At 35.9% G+C, this 24,556-nt stretch overlaps 1 protein-coding gene across 1 annotated transcript in view; it reads left to right on the top strand.

Annotated features, from left to right (window-relative positions):
* ANKMY2 (ankyrin repeat and MYND domain containing 2) overlaps positions 1 to 24,556 on the top strand; it is a 39,365-nt gene that overhangs the window by 2,583 nt on the left and 12,226 nt on the right. The window contains exons 2-5 of the mRNA XM_001495860.5: positions 5,463 to 5,527; positions 12,527 to 12,665; positions 14,379 to 14,477; positions 22,161 to 22,321. Coding sequence (XP_001495910.1) covers positions 5,463 to 5,527; positions 12,527 to 12,665; positions 14,379 to 14,477; positions 22,161 to 22,321 — 464 coding nt within the window. The remainder of the gene's footprint in view (positions 1 to 5,462; positions 5,528 to 12,526; positions 12,666 to 14,378; positions 14,478 to 22,160; positions 22,322 to 24,556) is intronic.

Below are 24,556 nucleotides of genomic sequence, written 5' to 3'. Positions count from 1 at the left end.
TGAAGAACTGAGAAGCTAGATAACTTGCTCAAGTCACACAGGTAACAAGTGGCAGAGCAGAGGTATTATAGCCCATAGTCCTAGAAATATGCTGGACTTGAAAACAAACCAAACAAAAACAAAGCCAGCACCATACCAGTCCATACCATATTCACTTTGAGAGGCAATTTCATTTCAGCAAAACATTCATCTGTCAAGTTAAATTAATTTTAAATGTTATTGATTTTGTAGTTTTGTGTGCATTTAATTTGTAACATAATTTTTGGTTTATAGTTGAATGAAGGTCATAAGCAGAGTTTATAGGAGCTTTTTTTTTAAGCAGGTGGGTGGAGTTGTAATTTTTTTCCTTTGGTACATTTCCCGACTTTGAGAAGCACTAGATGCGTCAGTACTGGTACTTGGAACTAACAGTACATTTTCAGCCAAGTGTGACCTGTCATCTTGGCCAATCTGAAATAAACTCAGCAAATTTTTTTTTTTTTTTTTTAAAGATTGGCACGTGGGCTAACAACTGTTGCCAATCTCTTTTTTTTTTTCTTCTGCTTTATCTCCCCAAACTCCCCGTGTACACAGTTGTATGTCTTAGTTGCAGGTCCTTCTAGTTGTGGGACGCCGCCTCAACGTGGCCTGACGAGCGGTACCATGTCCGCACCCAGGATCCAAACCCTGGGCTGCCGCAGCGGAGCGAGTGAACTTAACCACTCGGCCACGGAGCCGGCCCCAAACTCAGCAAATTTTTGAGTGTCTCCCTTCTGCCAATCACTGCCCTCCAGAAGCTGAGTAGACGGGAGATGAGACTTACAGTCTAGAGAATCCTGCATGTTGCTTCTGGACACTTTTTAGGACAGTTTCTTCTGAGTGAATTCACATGCTAGGTATTCTGTAGATAGTATATTTGTTCGGATGCCAAGAAGTTCCAGAAGAAACTGAGAAGCTGTTTCCTGTGTACCCATTTAAATCATAGTTAATAACAGCATCCATTTTACGACATTTAAGAAGAGAAAATTGAAATAACTGAAGTGCATTTAACTGGCTTATGTTACTTGTAGATTGACTCATTTTCTAACTTCAGATATCTTTTTCATTAAGCACTGAGGAAGCACTATTTTAAAATAAATTAGACCTTTAAGGGTGTGACCAGATCTTCTGTTACTTTCCTTGTTCAGTACCTGAAATCCCTGAGACCACTGTTGCTGTCTTAACTAGAAAGTAAGGTATTTACTGGTTCTTTTCATTATTTGTGTAAAAGAAGCTATGGAACAGGCTTTAGGTAATAAGGTTTCTTCCACCAACTTTATTAAAGTATAATTAACGTACATAAATGGTGCATACTTAAAGTGTACACTTTCTAAAATCAGGTTTTTTTGGTTTTTTTAATACTGTTGAAATGCCATTGTTTTTTTGTTTTTTGTTTTTTTCTTTTTGTGTGTGTGCAAGATTAGCCCTGAGCTAACATCTGCCACCAATCCCCCTCTTTTTGCTGAGGGAGACTGGCCCTGATCTAACATCCGTGCCCATCTTCCTCTGCTTTGTATGTGGGATGCCTGCCACAGCATGGCTTGACAAGCAGTGCGTATGTCTGCACCCGGCATCCAAACCAGTGAACCCTGGGCCGCTGAAACAGAATGTGTGAACTTAACCGCTGCACCACTGGGCTGGCCCCATAAAATTAGTTTTAACTTAAGTATACATCCATGAAAACGGTCACTACAATGAAGATAATGAACAGTTCCGTCACCCCCAAAAGCTTCTTCATGCCCTTTATAATCTGTCACTCCTACCACCCCTCTCTCCAGGCAACTACTGATAGGTTTCTGCATATATTGATTGGATTTCTTCACTCTAGAATTTTATATAAGTCGAATCATACAGTAAGTATCCTTTTTTTTTGTTTTTTCCGGGACTTCTTTCATTCAGCATCATGATTTTGAAGTTCATTCATGTTGTACCAATAGTTTGTTTCTTATTTTCTTCCTTTATTTCCATTGTATGGATATACCACTATTTGCTTATCTGTTCACATTGATGGACGTTTCAGTTCATTCCAGTTTGTACTATTTAAAAAAGATCCTGCTCTAAGGTCCTGTGTAGTTAATGTTATTTTTAGTATTTTTATGGTTTAGAAAGATTCAGGTCTGCTAATAATCAATTATAGTATAGAGTTCAAAGAAAAATTAAGGGCTGGCCCTCTGCATAGTGGTAAAGTCTGGCATGCTCGGCTTCAGCTGCCTGGCTTCATGGGTTTGGATCTTGGGCGAGGACCTGCACTACTCATCAAGCCATGTGGCGATCCACATACAGAATAGAGGAAGACTGGCACGGATGGTAGCTCAGGGCTAATCTTCCTCAACAAAAAAAAAAAGAAAAGAAAAATTTAACTTAAAATATGTAGTTACTATGAATTATGTGTCTGGGCAGGTTATGCAACCTCTATCAGCTTCATTGTCTTCATTTACAGAACAACAGCCTTTTAGATACTCTGATTTTTATGCAGTGATTCATATTCCCAACTTGTTGGGAATTTTGTTACAAAGTCTGAAATAGATGTTTTTCTAACAAATGTTGTAAAATATTTTGTTACAAAGTCATTTTGTTACAAAGTCTAAAAATAGATACGTGTAGGAGAACTTTTAGAAAATTCACACTTAAACAAATTCACAATTTCAAAATGTTATAATTAGAAATGTCTACTTTAAAAATACGTTTTTAACTATATATCTTATTCAGTCTATACCCATATATTGTTATTTTAAAATTTAGACACTTTAAATATTTTATACATGATTTTACTTATACATAAGCATTATAGCAATTAACAAGCTGAATAGTTTTTTAAATATTTTACTTGGATATAGATTCCTTAAAACATCCCACTTTGTGGATCCCACTAAATGACTGAAGCTCATACACATCCAAATCTCATGGTTATTTGATAGATTGCTAGAAACAGAAATGTTACAAATTTATTTCTCCCTTTTTGTTTGTTTTGGCTACATCTCCTCGTCTTCAGTAGAGACCAATGGTCCCAATCTAGATATTAGAAAATGTCACACTCAGTTATATTGTGCTGCTCTGAATATAAAATAACAAGAGAATCCAATATGCACTGAGGGCATACACTGGGCCCCACATTGGGACAAGCCCTTAGTCCTCCTCAGAACGCTGTGGGATGGATACTCCTATCTCTGCTTCATAGATGAGGAGGCTGAGGGTTTCCAGGACTTGTTCAGTTTCACAGTGGTCCTGAAAGGGCTGTAGTGTGGGAGAAGAGAGGCAGTAACTGAGAGTATCACTCTGAGCATCGTCTCTTCTCTGTTAAAATGCTGGCTCATCCAGATAAGTTGATCAGTCCCACCCTAATGAGGCAGCTTGGGTTGTGTTTTCTTCTTTGGTTTGAGCAACTTGGAGAAATTATGAAAAGGGAAACAAATATTGCTGTCATCAGTTATAGGTCTGTTAATTTTGGTCTCCAATCAAGAAAAATGTTGGCTCATTTCACATTCCTCCTTATAGTACTGTATTCCCTCATCTTAAAAGTTTAAATCATATCTAGTTCATTTCTTTTCAGCAATTAATCTTTTAAACTTTGTTGCAAAATACTGTTTGAGAGTCTACCGTGGACAGTAAGGAATGACCAAAAATAAAAATCCGTCTCCGTGAGCCATGTGTCTCACATTTCCGTGCTATTCTAGAATTCCTATAGTTTCCTATTCACGTCATTAAATTAGGAACACCAAATTAGAAATCATCGCCAGTTTTTCCTCTCGGGGTATTGTGCCCATCTATTTTCCAAAATCCATTTTTATTCTTTAGAAGCCAAAACCATTTCAGAAAAACTTTCTCATCCTAGTCCCTGCGTTTCCAAAGACTAACTGGTGTTCATTGATATGTAAGTGCACATCTCATCTATTTTTTTTTAATTGCTCCTTGACTAGACAGATTTAACTTATATTGCTGGCCATTGGGCTAAACGTTTTGTAGGATTATTGGCTTGTTCTCTAACATGAGCCAAATGTTTATGATTGTAATCCCCGTCCTGCTCCAAACATGTGGCTTTGACATGCTCACAATCCTTGTAGTATTTTCCTTTTACTGCATAAACATCTCCTGGTCAGATGGAAAATAACCAGTTATTCCCAGTGGTTAATGGGATTCAGCTGAAGCATCGTCCTCAAGTGAAATTGGGGAGCAGGGTTTTTGTTCTAATTCTTCTCTAAAGATTTTTGAGAATCTCTGATGAGAAGCCGCAGGTATGGAGAAGCTTCCATGTAGAACCTGCTAGTGTGCTTGAAGGCTTTGCCCTCTTGTTCTTTAGCCATTCAGCCAGTGATACCAACTGCCCTCAGGGACAGAAAAAGGCACTATTTACAAAAGAGCTGCTGTCGTAATCCAGGGATTTATAGATCATTCACTTGACATTTCCCCAGCAGACCTATTCCTCTGTCCACGTAGGAGACAGTTCTCTTCTCCCCTCTGCTGCTGAGGGGCATTCATGCTTGCCTAAGAAGCAGGTTGGGGAGAAAGAAGCCTGCTCATCTTTATTGTGCATTCCACCTTTGACTCTGGGAGACTGGCAGAATTGACCACATTCTTGAACTATAATTCTAAATTTAAGGAGAAGAAATAACACTCATTTGGGGGGTGCTTTCTATTCTTTTATGTCGTTTTAGAGGAGAGGCTTATCTCATCTTTTTTCCCTGAGAACATTCAATTTCATTGTTCTCTTCCTAGTCAAACCAGAAATTTTCAGCAGAACATGTGATTGGCTCTTATTAATGATGATAATAGCAACATTCTCTCCTACAACTGCTTGCTTTTGTCAGTAGGCCTTACAGAAGACTGGAGAAACCTGAGAGTTGTGGCCCAATTACAGCTTATTTCCAAATTTATGGAGACTGACCTTGAGGTTTACATTAGATGACTTTCAGTCTGAGAGTCTGAACACTGACCATAGGCACTTACCAAGCTTTAAAGATGTGTTTACTTGAGCATTTCCAAACCCAGACTTCTATTATAAGCATGCCATCAATTCACAGGGCCTAGCAGTGACAAAGTACGTAAATACTGACTGTATTTTGAGCTCCAATTATTACATTGACTGGAACTTAAGCTTTAGATGGTGGGTTGCACTAGGTGCCCTTTAAGATTTGTTTCATTATTAAGAGTCTCATGCTTTGTGGTTATTGTATTACTGCCAAAAGGAAAATGTGGCCAACTTAATGTACTCTAAGGTCAGTGGAAGTAAAAACAAGATGGAGCTATTTTTGTTTCTATGAATCTATTTTCTGGATAATTACTTCATGGAATAAGTAGTATTTAACTGATGCTTTATATCTTAACAGCCTAAGCTGACTAGTCTAGTTTTACAGATAGCACTTTATAGTTTGTTTCCTTGATGTTAGGTTTTTTTCTATTCTAATGATAAATAACTTTACTTTGAATTTTCTTTCTTTTTTTTTAAGGTACTGTCCAAGAAGCTGGAACGCTGTTAGCCAGCAAGAATGTTCGTGTCAACTGTTTGGATGAGGTAAAATGAAAAAAGTTTAATAAAGTGTTTTACTTCCTATGAGAATGGATAATATATAAAATCTAATAAGAAGCGTTGTTTTCTAGCATTTGTTCTCAAGTTATACTAATCTCTAAATCAAATGTAAGCAGATGGGTTGCAAAAGACAAATAAACATGTAAAAACATGTTTAATCTTATTAGTAATCAAATAAATGACAATTAAAACTGAAAGTCCTATCATTTCTTGGAAGTGTAGGAAATGTTGGACTTTTATATGCTAATTGATTAGGTGTATATTGGCATCACATTCTGAAGAAAATTTTAGAATATGTGTCATTTTTAAATGTGCATACCTTCGATCCAGCAGTTCTACTTCTAGGGAAAGTTGACTCAACCTAAACTCAACTTTCTAGAACAATTGCTGTCCAAAATAACTTTCTAAGATGATGGCAGTGTCTATTCTGAGCTGTCCAATATGGCAGCCATTAGCTATATATGACTAGTGGCTACTTATTATACAAGCACAGTTCTAGTGCTAGAAAGTTAACTGAACTTCAATTTCTCATGCAGAAGGGGAAAAGATTTTGTTAACCCCTTACCCGACATGGATAGCAAAATTAATATCAGACAAAATAAAGATTAAAGCAAAAAAAAAAGAAATTAATAGATAAAGGCTATTTTTTATAGATTAAATTAATAATCCACCAAAAGCATACCAGGCTTTACTCTTCATTATAAGCCTATAAGCATGGAGGTTCATTAAAAAAGATAAAATTCAAAGGAGAAATTTATAAGACCATAATAGCACCCTTTAGAAACCAACAGGTTAAGTAGAAAAAAGTAATTCAGGGGACAAAAAATTCGGATAACCTAATTAACAGTCTCTGTGCACTGTATGTGGAACAGAAAAAAATAGTACATCTTTTTATATGGAACATTGATAAGAACGAGTCTCTGTATTATACTGTTTTATAGAGGAAATTTTAGCTAATTTCAGACAAGTTCACCAAATGCAGTATAATACATCGAAAATAAACAAAAATATGACAAATAATAAAATGTGTAAACTAAAATTTTTTTTTAATTCTACATGATTCTTGGGTAAAAGAAGAAATAGCAGTAGAAATTGCTTACTATTTAGAACTGAAAACATGGCATTTATCAAAAGCTGTGTTGTGTGGCCAAAGTGATAATTCAGAGGAAATTTTGTAGCATTTATTATGTACTTTCAATCTTTGTGGTGTTCTAAGCTTTCAACTCATGAAATTAGAAAAAAAGAGTAAGGTATACTTACAAAATAGAAGAAATAAATTAAGAAAAATAAAATAGAAATAAGAATTTTAAAAAGCCGTCAAGCACAAGCAACAAGAAAAAATAAAAGTTAAAAACTTGTGCTTCAAAGCACACCATCAAGAAAGTGAAAAGATAATCCACAGAATGATTTTACAGATCATATCTGATATGGCAGTTGTAACTAGAACTTGTAACTAGAGCTCCTACAATTCAGTAATAAAAAAGACAAATAACCCTATATTAAAAAATGGGCAAAGGATCCAAATAGACATTGTTCCAAAGAAGATATGCAAATGAGTGATACACACATGAAAAAATGCTCAACACTAGCTGCCAAGGAAATGCAAATCAAAACCACAGTCAGATACTTCACACCCACCAGGATGGCTATAGCAACAAAGATGGATAATAACAAGTATTGATGAGCATGTGGAGAAATTTGAACCCTCATAGATTGCTGATGGGAAGGTAAGGGTGCAGCTGCTCTGGAACACAGGTTGGCAGTTCCTCAAATGATTAAACATAGAGTTAGCATGTGACTGAGCAATCCTGGGCATATACCTGAGAAAAGTAAAACGTATGGCAACACAGAAGTTGCACATGAATGTTTATAGCCTCATTACTTATAATAGCCAAAGGTGGAAACATCCAAATGTCCAGCAACTAATGAGTGGATAAACAAAACATAATAAATCCACACAAAGGAATATTACTTCATATCCACCGAAAGGAAAGAAGTACTGATACATGCTACAACATGGATGGACCTTGAAAATGTTATGCCAAGTGAAAGAAGCTAGTCACAAAGGACTAAATATTGTGGGATTTCATTTATAGGAGATGTCCAAAATAGGTAAATCCGTAGAGACAGCAAATAGATTAGTGGTTGCCTGAATAGGGGCTGGGTAAGTGGGTGAAGGAGGAAAATGGGAATGACTATTAATTGGTATGGGGTTTCTTTTGGGGGGTGACAAAAATATTCTAAAATTGATTGCGATGGTGATTGCACAACTCTGCAAATATACTAAAAACTATTATACTGTACACTTTAAATGAATGAATTGTATGGTATGTGAATTATATTTGAATAAAGCTCTTAAAAAAGAAAAACCAAAGTTGCCAACTAAAGACCAAGAAAATAGATACAATTTGGAAAGTATGAGCAAGAAAGTAATACGTATAAACACCAAGAAAGTAAGAGAGTTAATTATAAAGGAAATTGTCATAGCTTTTTTGTTTAAGCCAATATATCTGAAAACCCATATGAAAGTAGTAACTTTGTAGAAAAATAAAAATGAACATATTCGTCTCATATAGAAGGAATAATTAAGGAAGAATTCTGTAAATGTATTTAAACACCAACTACTTTCTACAGCTGTAAACTTGCATAAGCTTTACAAAACCTTCAAAGACGAGTTAATTCTCATTTTACACAAATTGTACCAGTAGTTCACAAAAAGACAGAAATATACTCAGCTCATTTGATAAGCTTAGCATAACATTGATGCCAAAACAGTACGAAGCCCAAGAAAATTAGGGCTCAAGTCACTTTGTAAAAACAGATGCAAAAACACTATATAAAATATTGGCAAGTTGATTCAGTAGTGTGTCAAAAGGATAATAATACATCATAACCAAGTAAGGTTTCTCCAAGAATGAAAAGATGGCAGTTTTAGAAAATCTTTCAGTGTAATTCACTATTAGAGAATAAAAGAGAAACAAATATGATTGACTCAACAGATACTATAATGCATTTGATAAAATTTAACAACCACTGATGGTAAAAACTGTTAAGAGATGAGAATTTAATGGGTCTTCTATAACTTGATAGAAGAAAAGGTTTGTAGAAACCTTCCACAAACTTTGGCATCCTACTTAACATTAAATCATTAGACACACTCTCATATTTAACGTTAAAACCTTGGATGCACCAGAATGAAGACCAGAGACTCCTGGAGATTCTGTGAGTGAGCTGCAGGCAGATTTGGCCTTCTTGATGTTCCTTTAACATAGTACTCCTCTCCCCCAAGGAGTTTTGCACTTGGATTCCCTTTACCTGGAGCATTCTCCCTCTAGTTATTTACATCCTTTGCTCCCTCACTTCCTTCAGGGCTTTGTTTGAGTGCCACCTGCCCAGAGGGACATTCCTTGACTGTCCTTTTAAAAATGATAATCTGCTCTTTTCTTCTGGCATTCCCGCTCCTCCTTCTTCCATTTTGTTTCCCTATAGCAAGTATATCACCATCTGCCTTGTCACCCGTCTGAAAATTTAAGTGCCAGGCACTTAGACCATAGTGGCATGGAATTTGTTAATTGCTAGCTACAGTTTATAGATCTATGTCTGACATATATTAGCCACTCAGTAAATACTTGCTGAATGAATGAATGCTGTATTTAATGATATAGAATTGTAACTTAATAGACAAATATTGATTAATTCTTTGATGTAAGAATTATAGGAGAGAAACTTTAGTTATTTTTAGGGTCATTGTATCAAAAATATTGTAGCAGCTCGTTTTTCATGCAATTCAGTTAAGCAGACGTCTTCCAAGGTTGTCTTTGGGAAATGACAAGGAGGTGAGAATTTTTACTCTTACATTTCATGGAATTACGATGTCATAGACTTTAAGTCTCATCCAGATTTCAGAGACACTAAAAAATGAGGGAGATGGAGACTGATAGCAATTTATAAGATTCTAGTATTTGTAAAGTACAACTCAGTTTCAGAGATGTTAAAATATGAAAATGAAATACTTCTTAGAAGAGATGATTTCATGTAACACTGAGATAACATTTTATGAGACCTTATGACTGCCTTCCTAGTTTGAACAGAGGTAGACATTAGGTATTTTATTTTTCTATCTGATACTTAGTTATTCCATATTTATAACTAGAATATGACTTTTTTTATTGAGGTAACATTGGTTTATAACATTATATAAATTTCAGGTGTACATCATTATATTTCGACTTCTGTATAGACTACATCACATTCACCACCAAAAGTCTAGTTGCCATTCGTCACTGTACACATATGCCCCTTAACCCCTTTCGCCCTCCCCGCTTCCCACTACCCCTCTGGTAACCACCAATCTCTTCTCTGGGTCTGTGTGTCTGTTTGTTTGTAGAACATGACATTTTAAATTTAACTATTTTAAACATGGCAATATTCTACTTCTACTAGATTAGCAGTATTGTTTTGAATTATTCAACTCCTTGTTTTGAATTATTCAACTCCTTGTTTTGATATTTACACTGAAATACTTTCAAAATATTAGAAAGACTAGAAAATTTATAGTATGGTGGCTTTATATCTGTATGGAATATCAAAATTTATTAATACATCTTTTTTTCTTTGTCCATTTAAATGTTTCCGCAAATAACAGGTAGTACTAGAACTAAGATGATAATGCGTTGTACTCATTGCACTCAGAACTTGTAATTTTCTTTGCATTGTTCTAAATTCTTATAGCCCAAAGTTGAACTAAGAGATAGGAAAATAATTGGGATACCCACTTACTTGAAAAGCTTAGTGTAAATTTGTCACATCACAAGTTTGGCTGCTAATACCCAGGACCATCCAGCCCAGCACTGAAATTTGATGCGGGAAATATATACACTGTATTATAAATGTGACAAAAGCAACAGGTTTAGAGATTGCACAGCAAACGATATGATTGGAGTAACTTATTACCTGTTTGGAAAGAAGCTCTTTCGTTGGTTGGCTCTAAAAACCAATATGTACTAAGAAGACAGCTAGTCAACAAGAAAGAGCAAAAGAGAAAAAAGAAAAGCAAGAGAAAAATTTTAAAAATGAGAGGAAAGGGAGGCAACAGGTAAATGGGCAGAAGTGATGAATACAGATGACAGTTAAAACACAAGCCGACATAAGAAACTGAGGACAGTTTGCAATATCAGACCCGAAAGCTTTGCACATTTGCTTTGCTTTAAGCATATTGTCACATTGTGATGAAAGCTGCTTTTTTAATTTTTTAAACTATGGGACAGTTCTGCAGTCTCAGGAGTATTCATTCTCAGAGCTAGAGAACTTGTAGTTGTAGGATGGGATTGCTGGGTGATTGACTGCCCACCTGTACTGTGTCCTTCCTTCCCCCCCAGGCTATACACTAGCTTCTTACATACAGGTTATATCATCCGTTAGGGGTTCTCACCCTTGTCAAGCTCAGAATACATTTTTGCCTCCTTCAAAAGGTAATAACCATATAGTCTATTCCCATTCCCTTAAAGTACTCCATTGGCCTCTGTACAATGAGATTTTGATTACTCACACCCACCCAGCCACCCCTAATATTTAAATACTCCATCCTTGTAGATACACCTAATTAAGGGAGTCCTAAAGTTATAATCTCCTTATCATTTTCCCGTTACTACTCTCAAGAAACTTTCACTACTTTTTTTTATTTTTTATTTTTTTTTGAGAAAGATTAGCCCTGAGCTAACATCTGCTACCAATCTTCCTTTTTGCTGAGGGAGACTGGCCCTGAGCTAACATCCATGCCTATCTTCCTCCACTTTATATATGGGATGCCTACCACAGCATGGCTTGCCAAGTGGTGCCATGTGTGCAACCGGGATCTGAATCAGCGAATCCTGGGCCGCCGAAGGAAAACGTGCGAACTTAACCCCTGTGCCACCAGGCCGGCCCCAAACTTTGACTATTTTTAATGAATTACCACTTGTGTGACCACCTGAAAGGTCCCAGCCTCCCTACAATTCTCCTATCAACAACCCTATGAGAATATTGATAGCTTATGTTGATAATAATAATCTAGAACCGTCGAGAACAATTCAAATTATGTTAGCATTGTAAGATTTACTAATGTAAGAGATTATATGTATTAGAGGGTTTTTTATTCCAAAACAACTTTGAAATTCTAGCACTTATAGACATTATGCTGGGTTACTGAGAAAATTTACTTACAGGGAACAGCTCATTCATTTAGCTAGCAAATAGTATTAGATACTCAACATATAAGATTAGATCTTACATTGGATATGCCCAGCACATATGGGAGACTAAGCAATGTAGCCTGGTCTAAATACTACTAACCATTTCTGCATATTTACACAATCATATATATGAATGAAACAGATATATGATCAAAATATAAATGTGATTTTGGGGATCATTGTTTTTAAAATGATATGAATGTAATATATGTCTCCCACATCTTGTTTTTCTCATTGACAGTAATTCATGGAAAATTCTCCAATTCAATAGATACAGATGAATTCAGTCAATAGCTTCATAATATTCCATGTTATGGATATACCATTCTTTATTCAACTTTCCCCTTGTACACATTCTGTTTTGAGATTTTGTCTTAGTTTCCTTTTTTTAATGTGTTTGTATCTTCTTGTTCATTTGTTCCTCCAGAAGCTAAGTACGTGAAGTAGAGGTGAGAGCACAGGTAAATTTGGGTTCTGGTCCCTGCCCCAGCCATTTTACTAGTCACATGAGGTTGAGCAAGTCTTCTCTGAGTCTGTTTGCTAATCTGTAGAACAACCTCAAATAACAAAACCATCTTTTTTCCTCAGCAGTTTATGGAGGATCCAAGTGGGGAAGTGAATATAAAAATACTCTGCAGATTATAAAGATGATTTTATTAATTCATGTTTTTGTTTTAATTTAATTGCAGGAATTGTTCATAGGCAGGGGAAATATAAATAAGTAAAATTAATACTTTTTTTCTTTCTATTAAAGAATGGAATGACTCCGCTAATGCATGCCGCATATAAAGGAAAACTTGATATGTGCAAATTACTTTTACGACACGGAGCTGACGTAAATTGTCATCAGCATGAACATGGATACACAGCCCTCATGTTTGCTGCACTTTCTGGTGAAGTGTTATCATTTATTCTAATATATTAGTCACCTATACAAATTTGTTATAAGTGCATATATATTTTTAAATTAAATGCACCTTTATTATAGTAATTTTAAGATTAAATCTTCTGGAAAGGAATGGTGGGAATTGGCTTTGAAAAGCTGTAATGTATGAAATATGTGACATAGTTAATTTGGTGATGTTTCTTAAGTTATTGAAATCAGTTGACTATTTGTGTTGACAGCATATTTTGTGTAAAGTTGTGGAGCTAGATCTGTTATTCTTTCAACTTAGTTCCTTTGATGTTCTGTACTTTATGTTATGAAATAACATGAAAACTTCTTGGTTGTTCTCTTGAGAAAATAACTGCTGTGATAGAGCTGTCCATTTGCTTCACTGACATTTATATACTGAATATGATGATTCATTTAGAAACTTACTCTGATTCATATTGCTTATGATTTGGAATAAAGACAGTTGGGAAATGTTATCTAAAATTAAGTGGATTTATCTGTAATTGTTATAATTTTTAAGAAAATAAAGATGTATAATATTATCATACTTTAAAAGTAGTAATCTGTATATATAAAAAAGTAGTAATCTGTTATAATCCTGGAACAGGAAAGCATTTCTAAGCATGACATAAAATGTAGAATTCAAAAAGGACAACATTGCCTGATTTGATTACATAAAATTTTAACATTTCCATATGTAGAATATACCATACATAGACTTAAAATATAAATAAAAGATTAAGGAAAATATTCATTACATATCCTAAAGGGTCATATCATTATATATGAGGAGTTCTTATTATCAATTAGAAAACAGCAAATACTACAGTAGAAAATTGGACAGAAGATTGAACAGAGAACAAAAGAAATACAGCTGGCTAACAAACATGGGAACACTTTCACCAATAATCAGAGAAATGCAAATTGGAACAATAAATGATCATTTGTCACTTATGTTGTCAGAGGTTAAGAAGGAGTGATAATGCCCAGCATTGGCATAGGGACTTCTTTGCTCTGTTTTGGGTAGTGTACATCAACCCAGCCTTGTGGAAGGCAGCCTGGCAAAATGCATGTAACATATGCGTAGTCTTTGATCCTGCAGTGTTTTCCAGGAACTATTCCTAGGGAAATCATAGTTCAAACTTGCAAAAATTAATGGAAAGTGCTGTTCACTGAGTGTAGTTTATAATAGAGAAATACCTGTAATGATTTCATTAGTGAAAGAATGCAAATAGAGTAACTATGGATGTTTAGATGGAAAAAAGTGTAGAAAGATAGACCTCTAACTGTTAATAGATATTCTGGGTCCTGGAGGTGTGAGGGATGGGATGGGTTAGTAGATATTAAGGGAGGACTTCTATTCATTTTGTTTCTTCTGTCTTTGTTTTTGATATTTTTTGTTTTGAGTTTATGTTAAGCATTATTATTAGGAAAAACACATTTGTTTTGTTAAAAAAAAAGTGATACTCAATTCCATACCATTTTTGTATTTCTTGATGTGTTTTCTAGAAAGTAAGGTTAATTTCTATGTGGGTCCTATAGCATTTTACTCTTTACTGTAGTTGTGATTTATATTTTGGAGAAAAAATGAAAATATTAACAAGAGGGAAACCTAAAACAAAGTGGAAAAAAAGAGTACAGATTATTTAGAACCGGCTATTTGAATTGTGCATGCATTAATACTAATAAACATGTTCCCTTTTGCCTCTAGGTAATAAAGACATCACGTGGGTAATGTTGGAAGCTGGTGCCGAGACAGATGTTGTCAACTCCGTAGGAAGGACAGCAGCTCAGATGGCAGCCTTTGTGGGTAAGTTTTTATGGCAGTTTTACGTTAGGTTATACCCAAAATTTCCCCTGTGGAAAAAATGTCACTTTGCTTCTCAGAGTACAAATACTGTCATATTTATTTTTAAAAAAGCAGAATGTTTGTGGTTTTGTCTAACTTAGTGAAACACCTCACAACAGTTTGGAGAAAATGAACAAGCTATTTTAAATTTCCACTCTGTAACTTGCAAAGAGTGGTGGGGCCATTTTAGTTGCAGTCAAATGCTTGAGTGAGTATATTTTATTTCTCTAAGGGAAGTATTTTAGTCTAATGTTTAAGAACGTGAACTGCGGATTTAGCAGTCCTGGGTTGAAATTCTGACTGTGCTGCTTAATCGCAAGTTACTTAATGATTCTGACCTTCAGTTTCCTCATTGTAAAATGGTTACATGGTTATTGAAAGGATTAAATGAGATGATAGACTTCAAGAGCTTTACATGTAGAACTAAATAAATGCAATCATTTACTGCTATTAATAATAATTACAACAATGATGTAGTTCTTCCTTAGGAAGAACCATTAATAATCATATAATACACTGCTGCTTCATTATTATCGTCATCAACCACAAACGTTTTATTGTGTGTGCCCGGTGATTCTTGGTATGTTAATCCTGTTACTTAGGGGGTTTAGAAGAGTGTGGGAGTGAATATTTGATCATTGCTATTTTGGCCCCATTGATTTGGCGGTTAGGAGAGTCCATTAATCGAAAAGCAAAGATAGAAACATCTGATTTATTGGGAGTGCAGTAAATGGCCTTGTGGGAACTAATAATTAATTAAACAGATACTTACTTTCACAATCTATATCCTAAGCGTCACTCTAGGTACCTTGGTTACAGTGGTGAACAAGACAGAGGCTGTTCATGCATTCATGGCACCAAGAGGCTAACAGCAATGACAGACAATGTGAAAATATCCTCCAGTGGATGACTTAAGTGCTCCATAGACATACATCGGAGAGGGATCTTCTATCCCATTCCAAGGGAGTTTTGGGAGAAATACACTTATGCTGAGATATGTGGGAATTAGTCAGTTATGGGGAACAGTAACTATATATTGTGTTAAATTTTATTGTTAAATTATCTTAAAACTTCTAATAACAGCTGCTGTTGATTAAGTTAGATAGTCCCTGAGTCGCTTTATGGCAGCTTTTAGAGAGCAAATATTCTTATTTTATTTTAATTCAATTTCAGGAGGATTTGAAAAAGGTATGGCCTTGCTATGCAAACTTAAGGGAAATATTTATCTCCCACAGTTAGGGGCTCTCTGGTTGCCCCCCAACTCACCTCTAAGCTTATTTTGAAGGTGTCAGTGCAGTGACAAAAGAACACTAAACTGGGAATCTTGAGACTCATCTTTTAATTCATGTCTGCTCCTAATTAGTTACAAGATCATAAGGAAATTCTTTCACCACCATGGTTTTCTGCTTTGTAAGCAGCAGCCAGGGAATTAGATGGTCTCTCTAACTCTACAAGTTTTCTTATGTCCACGATGTAACAAAGTAGAGCTCAGCTAGAGGTTAAGTAACTTTCTCCAGGTCACAGGGCTGAAAGTGGAAGAGTCGGTTCTTTCAGCCGTTAGTACAATGCTCTTTTCTTTTCCTTTTTCTTGATACTACTATATTAATAAAAATCCAAGGTAGAAGTTGTCCACAATCACATCCTAAGATAAGGGTAATGTTTTCATTCTATTTTAATCTTTTTAGACTAATTTCATAGACAGAAAATTGCATTGCACCTTTTCAGTTGACATTATATTTTCTACAGTTAGTCTTTTAACAAACTCATCCTCCTCATTTTGTTCCCCTTAAGCCAATCAGTATATATACATGTGTGCACACACGTGCAAGATTTTTGTCATCTGTTTGAAATGTGGTCATAAAAATGTATTCCTTGTAACTCGTTTTCTTCATTTACCAGTACAACATGGAAGTCCCTCCATCTCAGTTGGTATAAATAAATTCAGTTATTTCAACAACTGCATAATATTCCATGATACAGGTGTACCACATTTCATTTAGCTCTCCCTATTGATAGATTTTACAGTTTTTAAGTCACTTCGCTGCGAATAATGTAATAATGATCCTTGATCTTCCATTTTTACATGGTAGTGCTTTAAAATCTGTAAGATATATTCCTGGAAGTAAAATGGCTGAGACAAAGCTATGTATTTTTAATTTTAACGTAAGTCTAGATTACTTTCCAAAAGGGCACAGCAATTCACGCTCCCGTTAACATCTTCTCAGAACTAAGTGTTCGCACTCTGTCATTTTGACAGTCTGATAGTTAAAAAGATGGTCTATTGGGAATTTACTTCCCCCTCATTATTAATGAAATTAAGCTTTTAGTTTTGGTCATTTGTATTTTCTCTTCTGTGGATGCCTGCTTATATTTTTTACTCATTTTTCCTTTAGGTTGTCTTTTTCTTATTGCTTTGAGTTATTTTATGTGTATTATGGATGCCAACCCTTTGTCTGTCAAATGTCTTTCAAATATTTTATGCTGTCTTGTTTTTCTTTTGACTTTATGGGAAGTTTTGCCATAGATATTTATTTTTGAGTAGGAATATTTTTTCTTTTATAGCTTCTATGTTTCTGATCTTGCTAAAAGAGGTCTTCTTACCATAGGATAAATAAGTATTCTCCTAAATGACCAGTTTGTTTTTTTGTTGGTTTTTTTTTGTACTTCTAATATTTATTTTTGTAGACTTCATTTTCTCCTGGATATATATAGTTAATTGTGATAACACCATTTATTAAACCTCTCACCATTTTCCCACTGAATTGAGATACCACTTTTGTGGTAAGTTAAATTCCCTTATGTGCTAGTATCTATTTCTGGAGCCAGTCTTCTCTTCCACAGATCTGTCTGTCACTTTCTATATTAACGCCATATTGTTTTGATCACATTGACTTTAGAGTTAAGCAAGTGTCCTCTCACTTATTCCTCTTTGAATACAGTCCACTCCCACAAATCCTTTTCAGTTCTTGTTGAACTTTTATTAAATGCTTATATAATTATTTGCAGAGCATTGACATCTGTATGATGTTAAGACTTCCCATCCTATCACATGTTGTTTTTTTAACTTGTTTTTTGGTCCCTCAGTAATACTTCCTAGATTCCTTCATATCAGTCCTTTTTTAAAAAAAAATGTTTAAATAAAACTACCTTTCTTTTAAAATTTATTTCTAAGTAATTTGTAGTTATTGCCCACATTATAAGGAGAATTCTCTCCACCACCTCTCCACTTTGTCCTTTCTAGTTGATAATGAGTGATAAAGAAAAAGCTATTGATTTCTGCTTTTTCCTTGTCATTTTTATTAGAGTCTCCTGGGTTTTATACCTATTCAATTTCATTTTATTATCTTTTTGAATTAGCTTTAGGCTTCAAAGTAAGAAGAAATAATAATAAGAGATAATTGGCATGTCTGTCCTTTTCTTATTTTTTAATAGAAATATTTGTAGCTTTTCACTTTTTATTGTGATATTGGTATTGGTTTTATCATTGCATCATGTCACTCTTTGTCCTGTTTAATTTTTTAGTTCTACTTTTTCTGATGTTATAGCCATTCCTGATTCCTTTCTTGTTCTTGTTTTTTGTAGTTGTCAATAATCTCTTTGCCCATCCCTTTATTTTCAATCTTTATCATTTAATTTTAATAGTGTAACTACTACTAGACCTACGTGTTTACAAACATATAGGTGTGTTGTTTTATAACCCAAAATGATAATCTTTCTCTTTTATCAGATATACAGCGTATGCACATTTAATATAATTACTGATAAACTTGATTGCATTCCTCCTCTTTTACCTCATTTTTTACTCTTTATTTTACTTGGTGGTTGTTTTTGCTTGTGTGTGTTTTCTTAATGTAATTGTCTTGGTCATGTTAGCATACATTTTCTTTCTCCTTTTATTAACGTGAAAGATCAAGAATGCCTTTCCATTCTACTAGTGGTTACTTTCCTGTCCATAACACTCCCAATTAAAGCCATATTTCTCAGTTATTGTCTAAAAACAAGAACAAAACTATATCCTATGCCCCATCCCCAATGCACTGGATTTGTCCATTTAGCAACTATAACAAGATGAAATCCCTATAGCTTATTTCTCTACATTCTTTGTTGTTGCCTTGTCAGGCAAGAGGCCTTTCCTTTTGTCCTCCCCCACCACCATTAGCTGCAGACATTGCTGAGAGAGGTTAGTATTTTTAGTACCAACATGTGGTTAGAGTGTCATTCGCAGCGTGTTACTTCTCTTTCAGTAATTCTGATGGTTAACAGTATAATTTCTCGGTCGTGGTATCTCCACCCATTCAGATTAACTATCCCTGCGGCCGAGGGCTGTTTGTTCCCCTCTCTCTCCCTTCCTTTCTCCTCGCTCCCTCTTGGGACCTCTATTTTCATTTAGGTTTGGATTACAGGACCTTCTGAGATGGTATGTAGGTTGTATATTTTTTTGAAACCCATCATAACCAAATCTATCTTTCTTTCTGAAATAGGAGTCTTATCTTGGCTGGTTTCAAGATTCTTGTATCCCTATTCTTTTCTCTCAGTCATATCTGAAACTAAATCCCAGTTTTCTAAATCCTGGTTTTGCAAATGAGAATTTGATTTATCTTGCTTTGTAAGCTTTTCATTTCTCATTCTGGAAGCGCATTTCAATTTCAGTTCATCCTTGAAAGTAAAAATGTTTACTGAGATATGTCTAGTTGTATGTGTGTTCTTGTTAATCCTGCCTAGGACTAACTCAGCCCATTCAATCTAGAAGACTCAAGTCTAGTGACCGTAATACTGGAGCAGAAGGATGCACTGGTTCCCCTGCACCGCACAGCATTTATTTTCCATATTAATAGTACCATTTTATTTCTTTGTATTCAGAAGTCATAAGTTAAAACCAGTAAAACTAAATATTTAATAGTTTCAATTGTAAAAATTTAAATAGAAATTAAATAGAAATTTATATTTATAAAGATAAATTTTAAATATATCACTCTAACATAAATTATTAGCAGATTAGTTAAAATAAACTATCAAAATAATCTAAGCACTACTTAAAATGAAAAAGATTAATCTTGAAAAAGAGTAAAGTAGGGACTGACCTAGTGATATAGCAGTTAAGTTTGCACATTCCACTTCAGTGGCCCAGGGTTTGCCAGTTCGGATCCCGGGTGTGGACCTACGCACCGCTTGGCAAGCCATGCTGTGGCAGGCGTCCCACATATAAAGTAGAGGAACATGGGCATGCATGTTAGCTCAGGGCCAATCTTCCTCAGAAAAAAGAGGAGGATTGGTGGCAGATATTAGCTCAGGGCTAATCTTCCTCAAAAAAAAAACAGGTAAAGTAACATTATTTTTTCCTTCTCACAAAGGTGTTATCTGAAACCTCTAGTCCTGTGATAGTGTCATTGTTACATAGCAGATATTTTTATGTACAAGTATTTCCAACTGCCAACGGGGCTTTTTCTGACTATAATAGTTGGGGGACTCATGGGACAACATGGTTAGAAGCCAGCTCCGTATTTTCCTCTGACCCCTTTATCTTCAGATCTTCCTATGTTTATTTTGACATTTTTAGGAGCTATTTTAGAACCCTTTTTTTTTTCATTGGGAACACCTATCTTTTTATTGAGGCTGAATGTAGATTGTGTTTTAAGGAAGCAGTGCAGTTTGTCTTCATCTTCCCTAGTTTCTTCACATACAGCAGTAAATTCCCACACGCACTTATCTGTGTTCATTTTGATGCTGTCATGTTCATATCCCATTTGTAGTAGATCTGCTTGATTGACTGTCGTTTTCTCCCTTTTTGAAGATTACAGAGGTAGAGATGATCATTTTCTAAACAGAACATCTCAGATTTTTAATATATCCTGTTATTGTTTGACTTCTCAAGATATATTTAATGGAGTTTTCTGATTTTTTAAAAAAAGAGAAACTGATGTTTCAGTCTTTGAGAATAGCATTGAATACCAAAAATGATACTGTGATCACTACTAAAATTTCCCTTCACATCAGCATGTGTTCTTCTACCATTTGTTTAATTATTAATTCTCCATCCATTCTTTTTTATTTCTGGGATTTCTCTTATTTTTCACTGTTACATTTCCTGGATCTGTCTTTCAACTCTCTCATCTCTTCCACAATGATTTCTATCTCCTAATTTTTCTATTTTGAGATATTTTATCTGCTTCATCGTCTGCATTACTATTTTAGTTCTCAATAGTAGCCAAGATTACCACTATCAGTTTGTCTGTTAACTTTTAAAATTTGAGTCTTTCTGTGGTCCGTGACAGTCTTTTTACATACTGTAATTGATCTGCTTAATTTAAGCGTTCTTGTCTGGTGATGGTGGTTATGGTTTGGTTGTGGTTGATGTTGTCAGTACACTTCCCACCAAAGACGCCATCTGTTGGAGGCATTGCATAGTCTTCTGAGACACTGGATCCCCTTGGGTACTTTGCTTTGTATCTCCTAGGCAGTCAGGTAAATGACAAGTTCATGGGGCAGTGGAGGGAAGTGCCACCATCTCTATACTGGTGGGCCCAGGGTTAATAAACCAATGGATATTTTGTCCTCTGTTGAGAAACAAGTGGGAAGCCACTCCACTCTTAGATTCTCCAGAAACTCCCAGGCAAGCAGAGCCCTCTGCCAGCCTCAAGTACCAGTATCCACCTGGCCCACAGTACAGTCCTGCTGCAGGTCACCTGTTGTTGGCAAGATCAAGCAGATGCCCCCAGGACTGTGCATAAGTGGGCAGGGGCCACATGGGCTGCCCACGGTGGACCCGCTCTCCAGGAACCTTAGTGTCTGGGCCTGCTCACCAGGACTCTCCATTGCTGGTCTCTCGGCCCTCGTCAGGCAGAGAGGAGGAAGAAGTTTCTCTTCTGGAGATCCTGGAAGAACCTGAGCCCACAAATGTCCCCTGTAGGTTCTGCCTGCTTGCCTAGAGTGGCCACTCTCTTGTTCCAGAGAGGGAGTGGACAGGGAGTTGGGGAGGGAGAGGCAACAGGAATACGCATTCAGGCCACCGTCTTGACCAGGGAAGGTTTTGCTCACATAGAACCATTTTTACCTCTAGAGATGGCTTAGGGAAGTGGCTCAGGGATCTATGAGAAGTCGTAATATGGATTCCAAGCTTATGGGAGCAAAAGCTTTCTCTCCAATTCATTTCTCAGAGAGGCAAACTTTTCTCAAATTCAAGGGGAGGCGAGATTAGTTTAATAATATGAATAATAATTATAATAAAAAATTGTATATCGAATACATTTAAATTCTGTGTAAAGAAAGCCAGATGTGATTAGGGAAGAATGGCCATCACCTATGTAGGGGTGGATGAAGAGACATTTAAATAATAAGCAACTTTTATAAAATATTTAGGGTCAATCATAAACTGAATACAGCTTTTTTTGTAATCCATGTAATCTTCATATGTATTGTGGATTCTGTGTCTTTAAAAGATTATTTCTTGACTTCACAAAACATGCTTATAAATGTTCCCCAAAACATTTTACCTCTCCTCCTCCTCCTCTACTCTCCTTTCCTGAAAATTAGAGATGTTGATACATATTTACTTTACAAGAAACCGAGCAACATAGTTAATGAAACATTGGAAAATGTCTTATTTTGAATAATACTACAACAAATTTCCTATTTTTCTATTAAAAGGTCAACATGATTGTGTGACTATCATCAACAATTTCTTTCCTCGAGAGAGACTGGATTATTACACTAAACCCCAGGGATTGGATAAAGAGCCGAAACTGCCCCCAAAGTTGGCGGGCCCACTGCACAAAATTATCACCACAACAAATCTTCATCCTGTCAAGGTGGTGTAGAGTTTATTGTATTTGCTTTTTATTCAAATGTTGCTTCGGAGTTTAAACTGCTTTTATTGTATGGGGTCATGATTCTCTTGGGTTGAGTCTTGTAGATGTCAAGCTTGCGATGGGCTTTCTTGTTCAGTTGAGGCAGTGAAGGAGTGCTCTCAGTTGAAACCTGGAAGAGAGTGAGGGACCCACACTAGAGCAGGAGGAAAAAGCAGGACGAAGAGGTGGGTGCAGCTGAAGCCCAGCTTGCGCCTCATCTCCCGGGGAGCTCTAGACCATTAATGGCTCAGGGAGACAAGGAAGCCAGGCTTTTATATGCATCAGTCTGTTGTTGGCTGAGGCCTGTCCCCAGAGGGAAAGGACAGCCTCCCAGATAGTGCCAAGTGAGGTGACTCCCTTTGGTTGAAGGCCGTTCCCTAAAGAAGGAGGCAGCTCTGAGCCCATAGCAGCCAGCACTCCCATAGCTGGGACCTGGTGCACAGGCCTGCTGAAGAGGGTCTGGGTGGGACACCAACAGCATCTACTCCAATAATTATCCTTCCAGGAAATGTTCTCAAGTGTAATCATGAACACATTGGTTAATGCAAGTAGCCATTTGATGCCTTTAAGTAATATATTCTTCCAGTACTTAGTCAGATCACGCAGATTTTTAAACTTTCTAGATCAACCCACAAGTTCAAATGGCTTAACTGAGAAGCTTCAAGAGCCATTTTGAACTATTTGCACTGCTATTTTCTTCATATTTTGTATACAGCCTTTTTGTTTGTTCATAAAATGATTGTTGCTGGGTTTTTTTTTTTAATCAATCCAAATGAGTATAATTTCTTCAATGGGTCATTACAGAAAACTCCATGTTTGCTACAGTGATGCTGTTGTTTTTCAAATTTCAATATCTTTCGTATGTCTTCATTCATAATGTATAGATTTAATAGTAATTCAGACCTATTTGGTGGGCAAGACGGTAAGTTGGGTCAAAAATTGAGGTTTTCCCTTAATATGAGGTATTGTTATAATGTAGTGAAATAGATTTCCTTAGAAATCTATTACAAAAGAAGAATCTATGGCATTATACTGAACATCATTAAAATAAGTGGACAGTTCTTAGAAAGTAACTCTTTTGAAGACTAACGCTCATTTGAAGGTAGAGGTTGCAAATTGTACATAATATTATTACTTTACTGATGCATCCCTTTGCATACAGTCTTTGAAGCTCAAGAAACAAACCAACCAACAAAAAAATACCTGTCATGTGGCCCTTCTCCCAAATTAATTTCCTGAGCCCTCAGGAGAGATGGCAAACTAGCAGATCCTTTCCCATAAGACAGACAAGTGGAGTCTATTCTGCTTTTATTTTTCAAAACTCAAAATGTTTTACTTAACCTAAAAGAACTGCCAGAGGCAACACTTGTGATGCTAAGTGGGCAAAGAAGAGATTCAACCATGAATCACATGTTTGTATTTCTAGAAGAGATTATATGGGACTTAGAATTTAATCTTTAAAAAATATTTAGCCTCTGCTGTGTTTGTGGTTCTTTCTCTTCCAGCACATGCAGGAAAGAGAACTTTCATAAATAATAGCTACTCCCTTTCCAGGGCACTCTTTCTCTTGGGGCGGGGCAGGCTGGGTTGGGAGGACAGGATTTTTCCTAGGGATACGGTACTTCTCAGTGTAGAGAAGGTACGCGATTTGACAAGGCCCTGTTGTTCCCCCTTCAGCCTGAGCATTACCGGATATTCTGGTTTAGATTGACTTGAAGAAGTTCTGTGTGTTTTTCTGTTTCACTGTCTTTTATATCTATATTCCCACCCCTTGAGATTACAGTAATCTCAATTATTGCAATATTGAGCCAGCAGAGTAATTTTTGATGTTTACATAGAACCTAGTCTCTCAGAGTTAAATATCCTAAGAATTATTGTACCTCTAATTACCTTTAAAAGCATATGTTTTGAGTAAATGAGATTAAGGGCATATGTATACAGGCGATAAATTGTAAAGGTGTATAGACTGAGATAGTCTACATTCTATCTTTAGAGCACTTGGTCTTATAAGAGAGACTGTTCTCTGGCTATAGTACTTTCCCTCACACCAGACCTTGCTTTTTATAGGTATAAATGAACTGTTCACTTGAAAGCCTTTCTTTTATCCACAGCTCTGGTAAAAGCTGCCCAGTTTCTTTGGTGGTGGCCCATTTTCATTGCTTCACCCTTTTTCAAGCTGGTGTGGGTCTTCATAGG

This window comes from Equus caballus, chromosome 4 (genome assembly GCF_041296265.1).
Source record: "Equus caballus isolate H_3958 breed thoroughbred chromosome 4, TB-T2T, whole genome shotgun sequence".
NCBI classification, from domain to species: domain Eukaryota; kingdom Metazoa; phylum Chordata; class Mammalia; order Perissodactyla; family Equidae; genus Equus; species Equus caballus.
This window is presented reverse-complemented; position numbering and strand designations above follow the sequence as displayed.